This window comes from Neoarius graeffei, chromosome 13 (genome assembly GCF_027579695.1).
Source record: "Neoarius graeffei isolate fNeoGra1 chromosome 13, fNeoGra1.pri, whole genome shotgun sequence".
In the NCBI taxonomy this organism is placed as follows: Eukaryota; Metazoa; Chordata; class Actinopteri; order Siluriformes; family Ariidae; genus Neoarius; species Neoarius graeffei.
In genome coordinates, this window is record NC_083581.1 from 69,610,266 (window position 1) to 69,629,915 (window position 19,650).

The following is a 19,650-nucleotide window of genomic DNA, read 5'->3' on the forward strand; positions in this document are numbered from 1 at the left end:
GTGTTGGTCCCTTAACACAACGGAGGAGGGAAATGAAACAAAAAGAAAACATTTGACACCTTTAGACATATTCAGTGTTCTTCTTTCCATTCCACGATAATATCGTTAAACTATTTAAGAGTCAAATAGACACAATCCTAACATTTTTATATAGCAGAAAAGAATTCAAGTCTGTAATAATGAACCGAATCGTACAGGTACTCAGCTTACTGGCAGAGCGTGCTTCGGGTTTCTGGCTATAACCAGTGACCACCTACTACAGAGGAGTCTTTAATCACTTGTCAGAACATGCTGCGGTCTTTAGTTAACAGTACAATAACAGACTGAGGAAATAAATACTACTGCATATTTCTTTTCCATTTTACTGCTGAGATAAATTTGAACTAATCACCTGGCCATAGAATCACACCAGGAGTGTGTCAGTATAAATGAAGAAAGCCTACTGACATTTGGGGGGGGGGGGGGGGGGGGGGGGGGGGGTTGTTTAAAAAAAAAAAAAACACACACACACCACAAGCACTTGCCATTTTATAATGTGATTCCTCCATGGATATACTTTTCATTTAAATTTGGGATAGTCTACAGATCTTTTTTTTCATTACATCATACAGAAGTTTGCACATTCAAACCAACAACAGACATGCGAATGAACCTTCAAAGAATCGTCCCCCGCCCAAAAAGCTGATCTAATCTCAGCAGCAATTCTTAACTGGGGTTTTCCAACCATTAACCAGTACACAAATTACAGATTGATTAATTATTATTATTATTATTATTATTAATAATAATAATAATAATAATAATAATACACACACACACGAGAAAGGGTTTTTTTTCTGTATTTTGAAACACAAAGATCTTTCTGGGGAAGATAAAGAGGAAGCAAAAAAATAAAAATAAAGCATATAGGGATTGACCTCAGCTCGTACCCGCTGTACTGGTCTCTACAACCGCAAAATGCTGTGCATCTGGAAACAGACCAGAAATCAGCTCCAAACTGGAACAATTAACATACATACAACTGCAAAGTGCCTTGTAGTGCTGCTTACAGTAAACTAACAAAAATTGGCCCAGTTATCTGTACTATTACGGCTTGCTTTCTTATTCCACACAAAACATGAACAAGGTCACAGAAAACCTTCTGGATGGAAGAAACGGAGAGAAAACAGAGAGGAAAGCCATTTGCCCAGAACATAAAAACAGTTTCCTTCCCTACTACAACAGCAGAAAGAAGTTAGTCGCCATCTCAAAAGTTCAGCAAACCACAGAGCTTTTGATTTCGCCCTTAACTTTTCAAAGTGCCGTCTCTGAAACAAATTAAAGTGCGGAATGCACTGCGCTCAATTATAACACGTCACTTATTGCAAGAAAGCAATTACTTTTTGTTCAAACAAAAAGAGAAAAGAAAAAAAAATTTAAAAATCAACACAATCTTGGTGTTTGTAAAAGCCACCTAGCCAAACTGGTTCTGTAGAATGGCTGTGATTTACATTAACACAGTGAATCACTGGATAAGTCTGTGGTCAATCTGGTCCACTTGCCAGGTCGCTAGCTGTCCCAAAGTGCTGAGTACCAAAGGGATCAGTCAGCCGTTATTCCTTTTTCCCGCAACTCCTCCGTCACCCGCACGAGGTATGTAGGATCTGGGTAACCAAAGCTGTCAAAGAAAGAACAGATTTTTATTTATATAAAAGATCTTGCTTTAAAGCTGCCGTAAGTTATGTTTGCTATTTTTGCCAACTTTGCCCTCCAGCCTTGTTTATAAAACCCCTTCCTTCAAAGACATGCGTACACAACTGTATCAAGATATTTAACAGTTATTCCACGAAATCAAGTTGTACATGAGCTGATAGCCGACAAGGCACGTAGCACTGAGTTGGCTATAAGCCATGTATGACAAAACTGGGTGGAATAATTGTTTTATTCTATCCATATTCACTGGATTTTGAGAAATGGAGCATTTTTAGTTTTTGCAAATTCGATAAATAAAAACTTTATACAAAACCTCTGACAAAATCATTTCCGGTTAACAAACCAGCAAAAGGACAGTAGCAATTTGTGAAAAATGCTATAATAAAGATAAGTTTCTGACCATCAAATACTTTCATTCCATATTTTGTTGCTTTTATTTTTTTTTTGGGTGGGGGTGGGGTTGTTTTCGAGTAGTTTTCATTTCGCCCTCAGTTTGTTTAGCAACACGCGCCGCCATTTTGGGTTTTTTTCCTACTCATAGTATATGAGCTGATATCCTAGTAGTAGAGTAGCCAATCAGAGCACATGATTGCTCATATCCAGTGAACGTGGATAGAATAATGACTTTTATTGGTCAGGCCACTCAGACCAGTACTGGACATTGTTCATGAGTTGGGTCTTACTGGGTTCAAATCTCTCAAATATCCTTAAATTTTCTTAGGCTGTAATCATGGAACTGAATCTCGTTGACTTCTCTGCCACTGCTTCCACAAGATTAGTAACTACACTATACAGTGGTGCTTGAAAGTTTGTGAACCCTTTAGAATTTTCTATATTTCTGCATAAATATGACCTAAAACATCATCAGATTTTCACACAAGTCCTAAAAGTAGATAAAGAGAACCCAGTTAAACAAACGAGACAAAATATAATACTTGGTCATTTATTTATTGAGGAAAATCATCCAGTGTTACATATCTGTGCGTGGCAAAAGTATGTGAACCTCTAGGATTAGCAGTTAATTTGAAGGTGAAATTAGAGTCAGGTGTTTTCAATCAATGGGATGACAATGAGGAGTGAGTGGGCACCCTGTTTTATTTAAAGAACAGGGATCTATCAAAGTCTGATCTTCACAACACATGTTTGTGGAAGTGTATTATGGCACGAACAAAGGAGATTTCTGAGGACCTCAGAAAAAAGTGTTGTTGATGCTCATCAGGCTGAAAAAGGTTATAAAAGCATCTCTAAAGTGTTTGGACTCCACCAATCCACAGTCAGACAGATTGTATACAAATGGAGGAAATTCAAGACCATTGTTACCCTCCCCAGGAGTGGTAGACCAACAAAGATCACTCCAAGAACAAGGCGTGTAATAGTCGGTGAGGTCATAAAGGACCCCAGGGTAACTTCTAAGCAACTGAAGGCCTCTCTTACATTGGCTAATGTTAATGTTCATGAGTCCACCATCAGGAGAACACTGAACAACAATGGTGTGCATGGCAGGGTTGCAAGGAGAAAGCCACTGCTCCCCAAAAAGAACATTGCTGCTCGTCTGCAGTCTGCTAAAGATCACGTAGACAAGCCAGAAGGCTATTGGAAAAATGTTTTGTGGATGGATGAGACCAAAACAGAACTTTTTGGTTTAAATGAGAAGTGTTATGTTTGGAAAAAGGAAAACACTGCATTCCAGCAGAAGAACCTTATCCCATCTGTGAAACATGGTGGTGGTAGTATCATGGTTTGGGCCCGTTTTGCTGCAGCTGAGCCAGGACGGCTTGCCATCATTGATGGAACAATGAATTCTGAATTATACCAGCGAATTCTAAAGGAAAACGTCAGGACATCTGTCCATGAACTGAATCTCAAGAGAAGGTGGGTCATGCAGCAAGACAACGACCCTAAGCACACAAGTCGTTCTACCAAAGAATGGTTAAAGAAGAATAAAGTTAATGTTTTGGAATGGCCAAGTCAAAGTCCTGACCTTAATCCAATGGAAATGTTGTGGAAGGACCTGAAGCGAGCAGTTCATGTGAGGAAACCCACCAACATCCCCAGAGTTGAAGCTGTTCTGTACGGAGGAACGGGCTAAAATTCCTCCAAGCCGGTGTGCAGGACTGATCAACAGTTACCGGAAATGTTTAGTTGCAGTTATTGCTGCACAAGGGGGTCACACCGGATACTGAAAGCAAAGGTTCACATACTTTTGCCCCTCACAGATATGTAATATTGGCTCATTTTCCTCAATAAATAAATGACCAAGTATAATATTTTTGTCTCATTTATTTAATTGGGTTCTCTTTATCTACTTTTAGGACTTGTGTGAAAATCTAATGTTGTTTTAGGTCATATTTATACAGAAATATAGAAAATTCTAAAGGGTTCACAAACTTTCAAGCACCACTGTAGATGTACAGCATTCAGATCGTGATAAGCAGTCCATATACAGTTCAGCATCCACTTCTATGACCTGGCCATGGAAGACCACCTCCTTTCAGAAAAGTTTCTTGACCAATACAGTCGGACAATTACAATAATTATCCATGTTCATTTTTATCTTGGTTTAGTCCTAACATGATTACGGTGTACCAATATCCATTAAACAGTGAAGGTAAAGACAGTAATAGTCATTGCTAATGTGCATTAAGCCTACCCCTGTGTCTAATCAAGTAATCTTGTACTCCTGATGAGCCTCGCTGTGCTTGAAGGAGAACAATAAACCTATGGCTCTCCTACATGACTATAAAACAGTGATTAGCACATCTGGTTTTATCAACAATACATTCATACAAGATGGCATACCATCGTGGTCCACCCCATATAGAGGTCTTGTGGTGGATATCGTTCCATGTGATGACATTATGCATGCCTGTGGTCATGGACGTTCCTATAGTGAAGATGAGCCGCTGTTCAAAAGCCCGCCGAAGTAGTCGCAACACACGGTTTCCCTCGGGGCTGTCCGGGAGGTAGGCCACCCGATCAGTGCCTGGATACCGCACCCCAGGGTTCGGGTGCTCTTGCTGGAAAAAAATAGAATAATACATACAAACTAAAAGGAACACTGCACTGGTGGTGGTGATGACTATTAATGCAGCCAAATGGCAAAATAAGACTTTAAATCATAGTTGAGTCAATATACTTACTGACTGGAACCCTGGAGGGAAGCTATAGATAATGCATATGCAGCCATAGCCTTCATGTCCAGGCAACTCCAAATCGGGGTCTCTTTCCACCATCATGCTACCATCTGCTGGCTGATTCCCAATGAGCTGGCCATAAACGAGCCTGCATACAGGACAAGCCTTCTTCACCTGGAATGCCTGTTCCAGGCAAGAGCAGCAGAACGAGTGGCCACACTTCTCCAAAGTGGTCTTCTCCACCATCTCTCCCATGCAGATGGAGCAGATGGCGCTGTCTTCTTCGCTTGACCGGCCTGCTCCTGAATCACAATCCGTGTTTACTGGGGCTTCGTGCAACATGGGCAGAACGGCGCAGGGCTCCATCTCGGTGCTTTTCCTGCATTTTTGCTGCTGCTGCCTCTGGGATCGACGTGGCTGTGGAGGAGGAGGAGGAAGCAAACTGCCCTCGGTGTCTGTTTCTACCACCCCAATACAGGGTAAAAGACAGCGCTTCCTCTTTGGCGCAGCTTCCTGTTTGGTCATCTCCTTGCGGGCACAGCGGCATAGGTCTATAAAGGCTTTGCGTGTGGCAGGTGAGACTGGGCCTTCCATTAACCCGGTCCTGCCCTCCACTGGCGAGAGTCTTACAGCACAGCAGCCTCCGCGCTCCCCACGGCGCACGATTCCAGCGCTCAGTCCCTGTTTATCCTCAAAGTCAAGCAGCCACGGCCTGCCAGCTGCTGCCAGGTAATCCCACACAGCCTGAGACACCAGTACCTCATCACTGCCCTGGCCTGTGCGCACACTCATCTCATCAGATGAAACTAGGCACAGAAACCAAGAAGGTAAGTGGAGATGCCAAAAAAAAAAAAAATTTCACTGTTTTTTTTTTTTTTTACTATATTACCAATACAGATGCAGCATGGTTCCATCAAATCTCTTCACATTGTATGTACTACTACTAAAGAAACAAGCCTGCCCATGATTATTCTATCAAGGCGATAGTATTTCAAGGTCCCCCCCAGACATTCCTCAGCAATACATCCACGAATTACATCAGCAAAAATTCAGCTTAAATGTAAACTAATGTGAACTAAATTCACACTTATTAGCCTACTTTTAAACCCTCCAAGCTCTACTTGGATCAAAACATACATGCATACGCACGTAATCCACTTCAAACTACACTCGAGAGAATACGAGTAGACGCAAGGTCGCCTTTTCGACAAGATACAGTCGCAACCAGAAGTTTACATACAGTTTAGAAAAAGACATCAAAAATTTCTCTATCCATGTTGGACAGTAAAATTGAGGAAACTTCTTGTTTTAGATCAGTTAGGATCCCCAATTTTTTTTTTTTTTTTGTAATACATGTCAGAATAATCAGAGAGAATTTTTAACTACTTTCATCCAAGTCAGAAGTTTACATACACCAAGTTGATCGTGACTTTAAACAGCTTGGATCTGATGATGTTTTGGCATTAGAGGCTTCTGATAGGCTCACAGACATCATTTGAGTTAACTGGAGGCACACATGTGGATGTATTTTTAGGCACACCTTCAAAACACAAGGGCCTCTTTGCATGACATCATGGGGAAATCCAAAGAAACCAACCAAGACATCAGGAAAGGAATTGTGGCTCTTCACAAGTCCGGTTCATCCTTGGGGACAATTTCCACATGCCTGAAGGTCCCACGTCCATCTATTCAAACAATAATACGCAAGTATAAACAAGAGCTGAAAGGCCACTCACGAGGAGAAAGCCACTGCTCAAAAACCACCATAAAAGAGCAGGATTACAGTTTGCAGCTGCACATGGGGACAAAGATCTTCATTTCTGGAGACATATCCTGTGGTCTGATGAAACAAAAATGGAAGTTTGGTCACAGTGATCATCGTTATGTTTGGAGGAGAAAGGGGGAAGCTTGCAAGCCTGAGAACACCATCCCAAGCATGAAGTCTGGAGGTGGCAGTGTCATGCTGTGGAGCTGCTTTGCTGCAGGAAGGACTGATGCACTTCACAAAATAGACAAAAGAAAACATGGATATTTTGAAGCAACATCTCACGAGATCAGTCAAAAAGTTAAAGCTTGGGTAAATGGGTCTTCCAAATGGACAATGACCCCATGCATTGGGGTCATTGCAAATTATTTGCAAAGTGGCTTACAAGTGCACATCACGGGTAAATTCAGGAGCAAGATCAATGTAATTAGCCTATTTTATATTAAACTTTGGTCAAATATCCATCACATTTTGCATTTTGTGCAATTTTTTTTTTACCTTGCACAATACCAGAAAAATTCAGTTGAAATCAAGCCATTTGAGGCGAATTGGTCCGCCTCTGAAAAAACTTGGCATTTGGATTTCCCGGCAAACATTGATTTTCGTGATGTCACGTGTGGGACGCCTCCCTCTGAATCCTACATCAGCGCTGGTTTGTTTGTGAGAAAACGACCTGGTGGTTTTCTGCAAATTTCTTCAACGTTATCACGTAATTATTAAAATGGTTAACAGATGTTGCTACACCCTTCTACAATACATTACATTCTTCATCCAAAGGTGAAGTAGCATTGCGCTCAGGTGACAATTCCATATTTCAATGCAAAATCGCTAGCTGCTAAACTTGGTCTACACAGGCTGTACACTGAAACCGTGCAAGCTCTTGCAGCCTGCTGGCACTTCTGCAGGTGATGTCACGAATCTGGCTCCAGACTCCCTTGGGATTCTTCCAGACACATTTTGTTATTTTATTTTTGTCTACTGTAGACAGATGGCCTTGTGCAAAATTACCCTTCTGGATGTGTGTAAAGGGACATTCTTTCATATATTTAAAAAAAAAACAACCCGAATTTGGTCCAGGATATGCACTTTAAGGACAACAAAGTGAAGGTATTGGAGTGCCCAGCACAAAGCCCCGACCTCAATCCTATAGAACGTTTCTGGGTGGCACTGAAAAGACGTGTGCGAGCAAGAAGGCCCACAAATTTGACAACGCCACCACAGTTCTGTCAAGAGGAACGGACCAAATTTCCAGCAAGATAGTGAGAAACTTGTGGAAGGAAACCCAAAACGCTTGATCCAAGTTAAACAGTTCAAAGGCAATTCTACCAAATACTAACCAAGTGTATGTAAACTCCTGACTTTGATAAAAGTCATTAAAAATTCTCTTTTAAAAATAAAGAAATATAATAGGGGGATCCTAACTGTTTACTGTCAGACATACACACACAATATGTATATATTTTTTTCTAAACTGTATATAAACTTTTGGTTGCAACTGTATAGATATATTTTAATGAAATCATGACAAATTATACATTTTATCCGTTTAGTGTGTTACTGTTGTGAAACGTCCACGAATAAAACAAGTTAATTCCTGGTACGAGTTGCATTAGTCATCCCCTCACCATGCTCTCTCTCTTTCCCCCCGCCCCCAAAGCTAACTAATTTCAGATTTTAGGTGGTTGACAAAATACGGATAGGTCACGGACTACGGAAATATAATTTAAAAAACAACCAGATACAAAATATGGCGTTGTTACGGATTTTAACATGAACACTAGTAATTTATGGATCGATCACAGACGTTTCAGAATGTTACGGATTTCATACAGATGATGCATCGTGGATGGTTAATTTTACAGACATTGCTATGAGTCTACGGAACAACAACACGGACGTCCAAAGATCGTCTCCATGATGGAGGTAGAAACGCCAGATAAAAGTTGAACCAATACTCGCCAACTGGCAGACGAGTCTTTCGATAAGAGATGTGGAACATCCAATAATATACAGAGAACACAACTCTGTAATGCCATTTTGGCCAAAAGGGGGTGAAGTTTAAGGATTTCAGCCAAAGACTGTTGTAAAAAAGAAGTTTACGTCCCATTGTCGCCAAACTTGAAGAACATCAGTGATGAATCTCTATCTAAACCGAAGGCACAGGAAATTGCATAAATAAAGCAAACAAAGCCTTCAGTCATTAAAAAGATGGAAGAGACGGTAAAAAGCAACACGTGCCCAGAAATTATACAAAGAGTCCGCAGTCACAGAAAAGAAAGCGGAAATCAGACATGCCATGGACGTCCTGTCTGTAAATATCCTGCATGTTGTCTGTATATGGTGTACTGTTTACATTTATAATATGCACTCTACATTATAGATATTATATATTGGGGTTTTTATGCATATTATAGATAGTGTTTATTATAGACAGACATAAGACAGGTATTTTAGACATTGTGTATAACATCATCTTCAGTGTTCTGCATGATACCAGGTCCGTGCTGATAGCTTCAGCCATCAAAGTTTCTAGGGAAGAATAACCCTCACCCATAACTACGTCATCGTTTGTTTACCGCAATGCATTATGGGCGATAGCTTGGATCAGCTCCGCTATATTGTTTACTTTCGCCTTTGTTAAAAACACTGCATTGTTCTGTCTAACCGGTTTTAACTGTGCCTAAAATGAATTGCTGTGTGCCTTACTGTGTCTTCAAGAACAAAGAGAACGCTTCATTTGTGCTTTTATCAGCTGCCAGTCAAGAAGAAAGAAGTAGATAAGTTTAATCCGCAACGAAAACCTTCGAAGTGAATTGAAATAGACAAGTGTTTGTAGCTTCCATTTCTCTAGTGGGAAAAAGACATACTTAAACTGTGACCCAGCAATATTTCCATGGTCTGCGGAACGGCCTTCGGTTATAGAAATTTATAACAATCGACACTGTTCATCATCTGAAACTAGCGATATTTCAAAACCTGTAAAACAAAGAAGCGTTCTTCGGCCATTGCCTCTAAACGTACCAAAGCACTCGGCAGCCAAACGAGCCCGTCGGACCGATAAAACTCCCAAACCACCAAGGATTCTCTTTCAGGTATGTATAATGTTCAGTGTACCTCACTAACGGTGTTTATTGAAGTAACTGCATTTACACTGAACATGACACGGCAGATCAGCGGGTTTCCAAAGTTGTTTTTTTTTTTTTATGTTTCCTGATATCAAGTTTTATTTAACTAATCACTCATTTATAAATGTTTTGATAAGACATTCTGAGATTTGATGATGTACAGTGTGGTCGACTCGGTCAATCTCTAGGTTGTACGAATTCTTGTCACTTGCGTCTTCCCTTCTCACCAAGCTTGATTTGGATTCCGATTTTCCTCCTGTAAACCCTCGACATGTTCTCCACCTCTTTAAATCACCAATTTCATTGTCTTCCATGACAGATCACGGCAAAATCGCTCCTCTCACATCACCCTCAGGTAAAATTAATCTAACATCCATTATATTGCACAGCTACTGACCCCGGCTATCCCTTATAATGCATTGTTTTAAACAAGTGATGTAGTTATGCTTGGGCGCTATTACAGTAGTGGTTTCCCATTGCCTTCTACTGGATTTTTTTTCTCCCCTCAACCACTCTCACACCTATGGACAATTTAGAGTAGCCAGTTAACCTAAATCACATGTCTTTGGACTGTGGGTGAAACCAGAGCACCCAGAGGAAACCCATGCAGACACAGGGAGAACATGCAAACTCCACACAGAAAGGCCCCCAGTGAGGGGCCATGAGGTTCGAACCCAGAACCTTCTTGCTATGAGATGACAGTACTAACCACTGCACCACAGTGCTGCCCATTGTGTACAAGTATTGTATATTATAGATTGCATATTTATTATTTTTTATAGTGTCTTTATATTACATATACATATCTGACAGACAAATATTCACACTTTCCCCTGACCCATATTGCTAGATAGACACCAACTGCCAGAACCAAATTCCTTGTGTGTGTGTCTCAACATACTTGGCCAATAAACCCGATTCTGATTATCCGTCAAATCCATTCCCTCAAAGAGAAAAACAAAACGAAAGAAAGGCCGACTAGTACAGGGCAGCATGGTGATGTAGCGGTTAGCACTGGTGCGTCACAGCAAGAAGGTTCTGGGTTCAAATCTCATGGCTGACAGGGACCTTTCTGTGTGAAGTTTCCACGTTCTCCCCGTGTCTACGTGGGCTTCCTCCACAGCCCAAAGACATGCAGTTAGTTTAATCAGTTACTCTAAATCGTCCATGTGTGTGAATGGCTGTTTCCCCAAGTCCAGAAATGGGAGTGTTGCAGCAGGAAGGGCATCTGGTGTAAAACAATGCTCCAATTAATATGACATGTGGATCAATACCTGGCAACAACACTGGACAACGATGATGAAGAAAGGCTGACTAAAAGATGCCATAATAAATTTGCAAGCAATTGCATATGAAGACAAAGGACTTGTTTGCGACTTTTTCAGATCTCATTGTACTTTTAGACATGGAAGACATGTTGAACGAATTAAACCAAGTCTTCAACTTCTTAAAGCAAATTTTAAAAAAAGTCTTTAAAAAAAATTCTTAAAAATGTTTGCACTGCCGAAGTTCATAATTAAAATCTCTTACCTGCATTTATAGGATTATTAACTCATTCTCATTATCTCTAGCCGCTTTATCCTGTTCTACAGGGTCGCAGGCAAGCTGGAGCCCATCCCAGCTGACTACGGGCGAAAGGCGGGGTACACCCTGGACAAGTCGCCAGGTCATCACAGGGCCGACACATAGACACAGACAACCATTCACACTCACAGGTCAATTTAGAGTCACCAGTTAACCTAACCTGCATGTCTTTGGACTGTGGGGGAAACCGGAGCACCCGGAGGAAACCCACGCAGACACAGGGAGAACATGCAAACTCTGCACAGAAAGGCCCTCGCTGGCCACGGGGCTCAAACCCGGACCTTCTTGCTGTGAGGCGACAGCACTAACCACTACACCACCGTGCCGCCGCTGGATTATTAACTTACTATTGATATTTCACGGAAAATCTCATATCTGTGAATAAAAGAGCCGTGTTGTGTGTTATGTGTTTTATTCTCTGGCTCAGTGTCATCTTGATTATGGCTCGTGTGCATGGTACTCAGGTTTGTCAAATTTGCTAAAGGGAAAAACTGCAAATATGTCAAAATAAATGAATCAGACTTCTACTAAACCTGGATTCAAGGTCACATATAACTCAGTCATTTTAAAACTCTTCAGTGGCTTCCTGCGGAATATAGTTTCCTACAAGAAATTACTTCATGTCAAAAATATTGTTTCTGCTGAGGCTCTTTCATATTTATGGAACAACTTCATGCAGGTCAGGTCCATACCACAGGTCATGCCACAAGATCGAGCAGTTCTTCTCTTGTTTTACCGCGTGTTTGTACCATTTTTGGTAAATGTATTTATATATGTGCAAAAGAGTTTTAGTTGATAACTTTCTAGCTGTATTAGAGGACATTTTTGTTCATTTTTCTTAATATTACTTTTTTTAATGTTTAGTTTCTTTAAGTCGTAATTATATTTTTTTTATTGTTGTATTTTATAATTCTTTGTACACCCAGGTCATTTTATTTCCACTACACATGAGGACCTCAACTGAAATACAGTGGATATAAAAAGTGTACACACCCCATTAAAATGACAGGTTTTTCTGATGTAAAAAAAAAAAAGCGACCATGATAAATAACTTCAAAAGTCTTCCCACCTTTAATGTGACCTAGAACCTGTACAATTCAATTGAAAAACAAGCAAATCTGTTAGGAGGGAAAACATAAATAAAAAAAAAAAAAAAAGCGTACAATAAGCTGGTTGCATAAGTGTGCACACCATTACACTAATACTTTGTTGAAGCACCTTTTGATTTAATTACAGCATTCAGTCTTTTTGGGTCGGAGTCTATCAGCCTGACACATCTAGACTTGGCAATATTTGCCCACTCTTCCTTGCAAAAGCGCTCCAAATCTGTCAGATTGCGAGGGCGTCTCTTGTGCACAGCCCTCTTCAGGTCACCCCACAGATTTTCAATTGGGTTTAGGTCTGGGCTCTGGCTGGGCCGTTCCAAAACTTTTTTGGGGTCATTGTCATGCTGAAAGATGAAATTCCTCTTCATCTTTCTAGCAGACACCTGAAGGTTTGGGGCCAAAATTGACTGGTATTTAGAACTGTTCATAATTCCCTCCACCTTGACTAAAGCCCCTGTTCCAGCTGAAGAAAAACAACCCCAAAACATGATGCTGCCACCACCATGCTTCACCGTGGGTATGGTGTTCTTTTGGTGATGCGCAGTGGTGTTTTTGCCCCAAACATACCTTTTGGAACTGTGGCCAAAAAGTTCAACCTTGGTTTCATCAGACCATAACACATTTTCCCACATGCTTTCGGGAGAGTTGATTTTTTTTTTTTTGCAAAATTTAGCCGGGCCTGGATGGTTTTCTTTGACCCTACCTCATAGTCCAGACATATGGAGAATCCAGGCGATTGTTGTCACATGTAGTACACAACCAATACTTGTCAGAAATTCCTGCAGCTCCTTCAGTGTTGCTGTAGGCCTCTTGGCAGCCTCCCTGACCAGTTTTCGTCTTTTCATCAATCTTGGAAGGACATCCAGTTCTCAGTAAAGTCACTGTTGTCTCATATTTTCTCCACTTCTTGATGACTGTCTTCACTGTGCTCCATGGTATATCTAATGCCGTGGAAAAATTTTTGTCCCCTTCTCCTGACTGATACCTTTCAACAATGAGATCCCTTTGATGCTTTGTACGCTCTCTGTGAACTGTCACTTTTGCTGGAGGATGCAACTGAGTAAATGTCTGAACTTTATTTGGGGTTAATCAGAGTCATTTTAATTGATAGCAGATGTGAACCCAAAAAGAAGCCTTTGTCACATGCACACTCAAGCACAGTGAAATTCATCCTCTACATTTAATCCATCTGAAGCAGTGAACACACACGCAGCCACACGACAGTGCCTGGGGAGAAGTTAGAAGTTAGGTACCTTGCTCAAGTGCACTTCAACCCAAGGCCGCCCCATGTTAACCTAACCGCATGTCTTTGAACTGTGGAGGGAAACCGGAGCACCCGAAGGAAACCCATGCAGACACGGAGAGAACATGCAAACTCCACACAGAAAGGCCCTCGTCAGCCGCTAGGCTCAAACCCAGAACCTTCTTGCTATGAGGCGACAGTGCTAATCATTACACGACCGTGCCGCCCAATTTTGCCCAAAAAGACTGAATGCTGTAATAAAATCAAAAGGTGCTTCAATAAAGTATTAGTTTAAGGCTGTGCACACTTATACAACCAGTTTATTGTACATTTATGTTTTTCCCACAGATTTGTTTTTCAGTTGAATTGTACAGGTTAGTAGTAGTAAACTTTATTAAGACATGCGGTTAGGTTAACATGGGGCTTCTTTTTGGGTTCACACCTGCTATCATTTAAAATGACTCTCTGATTAACCCCAAATAAAGTTCAGACACTCAGTCTCAGATACTCACTCAGTCATAGGTTACATTAAAGGTTGGAAAAGTTCTGAAATTATTTATTGTGGTATCTTTTTTACATCCGAAAAACTTGTCATTTTAACCGGGTGTGTATACTTTTTATATCCACTCCAAGTCTCCTATTGGACTTTTTTTTGAGTAATCCTTGGAATAACATACTGCGGTACAATTTTCACTCATTCACTATTGTATAGTTTGCATTCCGCATGTTAGATTTGGCACAGTTTTACGCCAGATGCCCTTCCTGACGCAACCCTCTCCAATTTATCCAGGCTTGGGACCGGCACCAAGAGTACGCTTATGCACTCCCAGTGGCTGGTAGTGAGACCAGCTGTGATGTAATGGACTGGAGACCGTACCCTTAACGAAGAGACAAGAGGCAAAGTTGGAGGTGGCGCAGTTGAGGATGTTAAGGTTTGCAATGGGAGGTTGGACAGGATAAGGAACGAGCACACCAGAGGGACAGCACATGTAGAGAGCTTGGGAATTAATCTAAGAGAGACGAGACCGAGATGGTATTGGCACATCCTGAGAAGAGATGCACAGCAAGTTGAGGATGGAGCTGCCAGGCAAACGAAAACGAGGAAGGCCAAAGAGGAGATACATGAAAGTGGCAGGTGTGGTAGAGAAGGATGCGGAAGACAGGGAGCAATGGAGACGGAAGAGCCACTGTGGCGACCCCAATCGGGAGCAGACAAAAGAAGAAGACTATTGTATAGTTTGCAATTTGTGAGTTGATGTATCTAATGTACTCTCTTTTTTTATACCAAAAAAAAAGTGACTCGTGTAAATTTTGTAAACGGTGCAATTTTCATCAGAGCTCGAGACACTTCTCAAAACTTGCAACACCAAACACTTATACAGGAAGGGACAGAGCAGGCTATACTTCCTTAAAAGGCTGTGGGCCTTTAACATCTGCAGGAAACTCCTGTGGATGTTTTATCAGTCTGTGGTCGCCAGTGTCCTGTTTTACACCATGGTGTGCTGGGGGCGGGGGCAGCACATCCAAGGAGGACACATCCCGGCTGGACAAACTGATCAGGCGAGCCGGCTCTGTGGTTGGCATGAAGCTGGACTCTCTGGTGACGGTGGCAGAGAAGAGGTCTATGGACAAACTATTGAACATCATGGATGATGCCAGTCACCCTGTGCACACCATCATCAGCAACCAGAGGAGCCTGTTCAGTGACAGAATGCTCCTTCCCAAGTGCAGGACGAACAGACTTAAAAACTCCTTTGTCCCTCACGCCATCAGACTGTACAACTCCTCTCTGGGGGGGAGGAGGGGTAACAGGAGGACAGAGGACGGGAAGGAGCAGTAGCCTAGCCTAACAATAAGCAATACCGGACAATGTGCAATGTAATGTGCAATATCTCTCCTGCTGCCGCCGCCCCCCTCCTTCCCCCCTCCTCTTTTTTCCCCTCCTATTCTTTTTATATTTGTATATGAGCCATTCCACCGAATCAGTGCCATTTCCGTCCCTAGAAAATTATATGTATAAATGCACATAAAAATGTACTCTAAAATACATTTCCTTATTACGCAGAATGTCCTGCACATTGATCTGATTTCAAATTTAAGATGTATAATTGTAAGGATTAATAAAAACTACCTAAAACACTGAAAAATAGCATGCGTTACCTGTCCCTGCACTCTAACTTTATACTTAACTATGAAATATTATGATTAAAATCCTTCAGAAACAGTATTTCTTTTGCACGGTTGTGTGACTCCATATCCTATCCATGGTTTAAATATATTTTTTTCATAAGAAATCCACAATATCTTAGTTAAAATACACATTTTAGTCGTGTCCCTGGGTTTTCACTCAGTCCTGTTACCCAAACATATTACCCCATCTGACAAATTTGGAACGTTCCATAAATCACATGCTCAACAGGAAGTTACATCAGTTGTGTCTTCTGAAGGCCATGGGAATACTAAAAGTTAATTCTCTCATTTACTTTTCTGTATATTTGATAATTTTTTAAAACTTTGACTGATAAGGTCAATGTCAACATACTGTCCTGTTACTTAAATTATTTCTTAGATGATATGTTTATTTTAAAAATACAGATTTTTGGTAAATCACTAGAATGTGCCAAGTGTGGTCATGCAATTCCTAGGCTAAAAACTCAGTCCTGTTACTTTCAGAGTTTTGGTCACAGGACTGAAAAAAATGCAGCCATCTTTGACTTCCAAACCTTGTAACGTAGCCTGAGGTTGACTAATACACATTTTGAATAGTTAAATGTGTGTGTTGAAAAGATGTAACAAATTAAGTTTAATTTGGGAGTGGTACAACAAGCAAATGCCACCCATTCGGTGGAATGTCCCATATGTAAATAACTTAATTTATCTAGAAATTTTCCTCCATTTCTTTTCTCTGTTTATTTGTAATGATGCTGCTGGAATCTTAATTTCCCTGAGGGAACCCTCCCAAAGGGATCAATAAAAGTTTTATCTAATCTAATCAAAACAAACTGCATCAGCAAAATCAGGCCTGAGTGTGAACTAAAAAGTGAACATTTACACAACTGTACAACTCGGTAGGTTACTTTTACACAATCCAGGTCATAGCAAGACTTAAAAACACATACACTACCGTTCAGAAGTTTGGGGTCACTTTGAAATGTCCTTATTTTTGAAAGAAAAGCACTGTTCTTTTCAATGAAGATCACTTTAAACTAATCAGAAATACACTCTATACATTGCTAATCTGGTAAATGACTATTCTAGCTGCAAATGTCTGGTTTTTGGTGCAATATCTACATAGGTGTATAGAGATCTTGCAGTCACGTGACCGGAAAGTACACAGCCGCCATCTCGTCGGTAAAAAACACCGCTGAATACTGCTGCACTCGTGTACAGAATGGATTAATTTCAACCGACGGACTACACGGCTCATTTTTCTAATGAACAGATAACTAGATATATGTCTAAAATAAACGATCTACAGATTAGTGACCCTTATGGCTTACCGGACGGAGTTTTCACGACCGGATTTTGAACTGCCAGCGGAATACCCGGACGTGTATAATTACCTCATCAACTTTCCCTCGCTGTTCAGTGGTGAAGCACTGCGTGCTTATAAATCTCTGGACAGTTATCTTTACAGAAATTCAGGATTTGTCAGCGACTCAGATGTGGCATCTTGTAAACAAGAATCCTCATTGGACGGGTAAGTCACTTAAGTATTGAGTATAGCACTGACCAGCCGATTATAGAATAGAATAAGGTAATTCCAGCTGTAATTCCAAATCGTCCGTGTTGTTTACCATGGATCTGGCGTTGGAGAGGTAGAGGCTTAGCAGTGGAGGTTTGAGTGGCTGTTTTCTGAGCTTAGTCAACAGGCCGGCTCTGCAGCCTCGCTTTTGCTTCCGCTCCCGGCGCCGCCTCCTTCGCTTTGCTTCCGATAACAATCCACGGAGACCCCGCTGGTCTCGCTATCTCGTCCGGAATGTTGTGCATGCGATGGAAATCGCTACAAACCATCATTTTCTGCTGGAAACCAATGTCCAGTAAGTCCATACAGTTGTAGTGGATATTGAAGTCCGGTACAGACGAACAACACGCAAAAATACACACAAAAAACATAAACGTGCACAGGTAGGGAGAGCTTGTAGCCGCAGCCGTTGTAGTAGAATTGTATATAGTAGGGTTTTCCAGAAGAAAAGGTAGAAGTAAAAGCCGGAAATATGGCGTTTGACCGACAAGATGGCGTCTGTCACAATCTGGATCAGCTGTGACGTCACATGCAAGTGCTCCATTTCCAGCAACTCTCACTCCAGTGTTCTAATGGTACAATGTGTTTGCTCATTGCCTCAGAAGGCTAATGGATGATTAGAAAACCCTTGTACAATCATGTTAGCACAGCTGAAAACAGTTGAGCTCTTTAGAGAAGCTATAAAACTGACCTTCCTTTGAGCAGATTGAGTTTCTGGAGCTTCACATTTGTGGGGTCGATTAAATGCTCAAAATGGCCAGAAAAATGTCTTGACTATATTTTTTCTATTCATTTTACAACTTATGGTGGGAAATAAAAAAAAAGTGTGACTTTTCATGGAAAACACAAAATTGTCTGGGTGACCCCAAACTTTTGAACGGTAGTGTACGTACATACTCTGAACTGCGCTGGAGTAAACAACAACAACAACACAAATCATAAGAGTAGCGCGCGCGACGTTACCTTTTGTGTGATGTCATGGACTATCAGCGCACCTGAGCTCTTCACCGAATATTCTAGACTTCTTAAAAAGGTGTGTGTTTGGGGGGGGGAGGGGTCATGGCACCAGCAGACGTCAAATATCAACAGGCGCGCGCGCACGGCGCAGAACCGAATCAGCTGTTTCCGAACAGCACAAAAACACACCGGATAAACAAAGAGCTCGCGCTCCTCGCTCCGCCCCCTCCTCCACCAACTGCAAACATCCGCATTTATTATTATTATTATTATTATTATTATTACCTTGTGATCCCATAAATTCGCCCTTAACACCAGGTTTGGATATCACCCTGTTGCGGAAAAAAAATAAATAAATTTAATTGACACATCAGATCAAAAGATAAAAGAAACAAGACGTGTTACAACTTTCCGTTATTATTAATATTATTATTATTACTATTTTTTTAAAGCAAAAAAAAAAAAGACATGCATTGTCTGTCTTTAACCTCACCTCCTGTGCTGCCGGAAGAGCTCGAGCTCGGTATTTGGTCGGTAATCTACAGCAGCCGGAAAGCGGTTCAAGTCTGATGGAAGCATAAAGACAAGCGTTGCATTAGGTCTACCTTTATAACACCGCAGGAATCACACCGGATCATGGCCGTGTATCCGATGCATTTTAGTTAAAGCAAACGCCAAGCTGTGCACAACATCTTCAGTCCATGTTCACGCACGAGCGCGGTGTTTTGGTGTTGAGGTTCCTGTCCGGTTCTTTCCTTTCGGACGCATGAAACCATGTCCGAGTTTATCTCTCACACACACACACTGTCAGGCGGATAACCCTGTCCTATTATTATTATTATCCTTCTTTTACCCCTGCACGATTAGTAATCCGGACCGTGTAGTAGGTGTCATTTCCTTGAGCGAGTTTCACAACCAGTGATGAAGGAAACAGGAAGTTCGTCACTCGGCTCACAGCGGATTAAAGTCCAGAGTCTGGCCGCTGCACGGCGCCATTTTGAATAGCAGCTTTTCAATAAATCTGTCAGATTAGCTAGATTTTAGCTTAGTGGCGACATGTTCGAGCGGTCTAACTGTATTTACTGAGTCAAAAATGAAGATTTCAGCTTCAGTCTGGAATATATCTCATTCATAGGGATTTTTGTTTTGAATATGACCTACATTTTGTGGCTGAACAAGCACTTCTAAAGTACATCACTTCAGAAAAATCATTCGTTCAGATTTATTTTTTTAAATAAAAAAAAAGCCAGCCAATATTATTGAAAAAAATATATTTTAATTGTTTTTTAAATAATATTT

The 19,650-nt window shown here is 41.1% G+C and overlaps 1 protein-coding gene across 6 annotated transcripts; it reads right to left on the reverse strand.

Annotated features, from left to right (window-relative positions):
- Positions 1-468: 468 nt before the first annotated feature.
- dtx3 (deltex E3 ubiquitin ligase 3) lies at positions 469-19,266 on the reverse strand. 6 transcript variants are annotated; one of them, XM_060938416.1, is made up of 5 exons: positions 18,845-19,266; positions 18,637-18,683; positions 4,833-5,632; positions 4,492-4,709; positions 469-1,657 (listed from the first exon to the last, which is right to left on the reverse strand). In XM_060938416.1, exons 1-5 carry the CDS (start codon positions 18,928-18,930, stop codon positions 1,582-1,584), a joined length of 1,227 nt encoding a protein of 408 aa, XP_060794399.1. In that variant the 5' UTR covers positions 18,931-19,266; the 3' UTR covers positions 469-1,581. The 6 variants fall into 6 exon arrangements, with proteins under 6 accessions (XP_060794399.1, XP_060794401.1, XP_060794400.1 ...); XM_060938418.1 differs by lacking the exon at positions 18,845-19,266 and adding an exon at positions 6,367-6,511 and having other exon boundaries at positions 18,637-18,669; XM_060938417.1 differs by lacking the exon at positions 18,637-18,683 and having other exon boundaries at positions 18,957-19,266.
- Between the last annotated feature and the right edge of the window lie 384 nt (positions 19,267-19,650).

Coding starts and splice junctions, on each gene's coding strand:
- dtx3 (XM_060938416.1), bottom strand. CDS start 18,930: ATGCTTCCATCAGACTTGAACCGCTTTCCGGCTGCTGTAGATTACCGA. Junction 18,684..18,844: donor CTCTTCCGGCAGCACAGGAG/GTGAGGTTAAAG, acceptor TTTCCGCAACAG/GGTGATATCCAAACCTGGTG. Junction 4,710..4,832: donor TCCCTCCAGGGTTCCAGTCA/GTAAGTATATTG, acceptor ATTTTTTTCCAG/CAAGAGCACCCGAACCCTGG.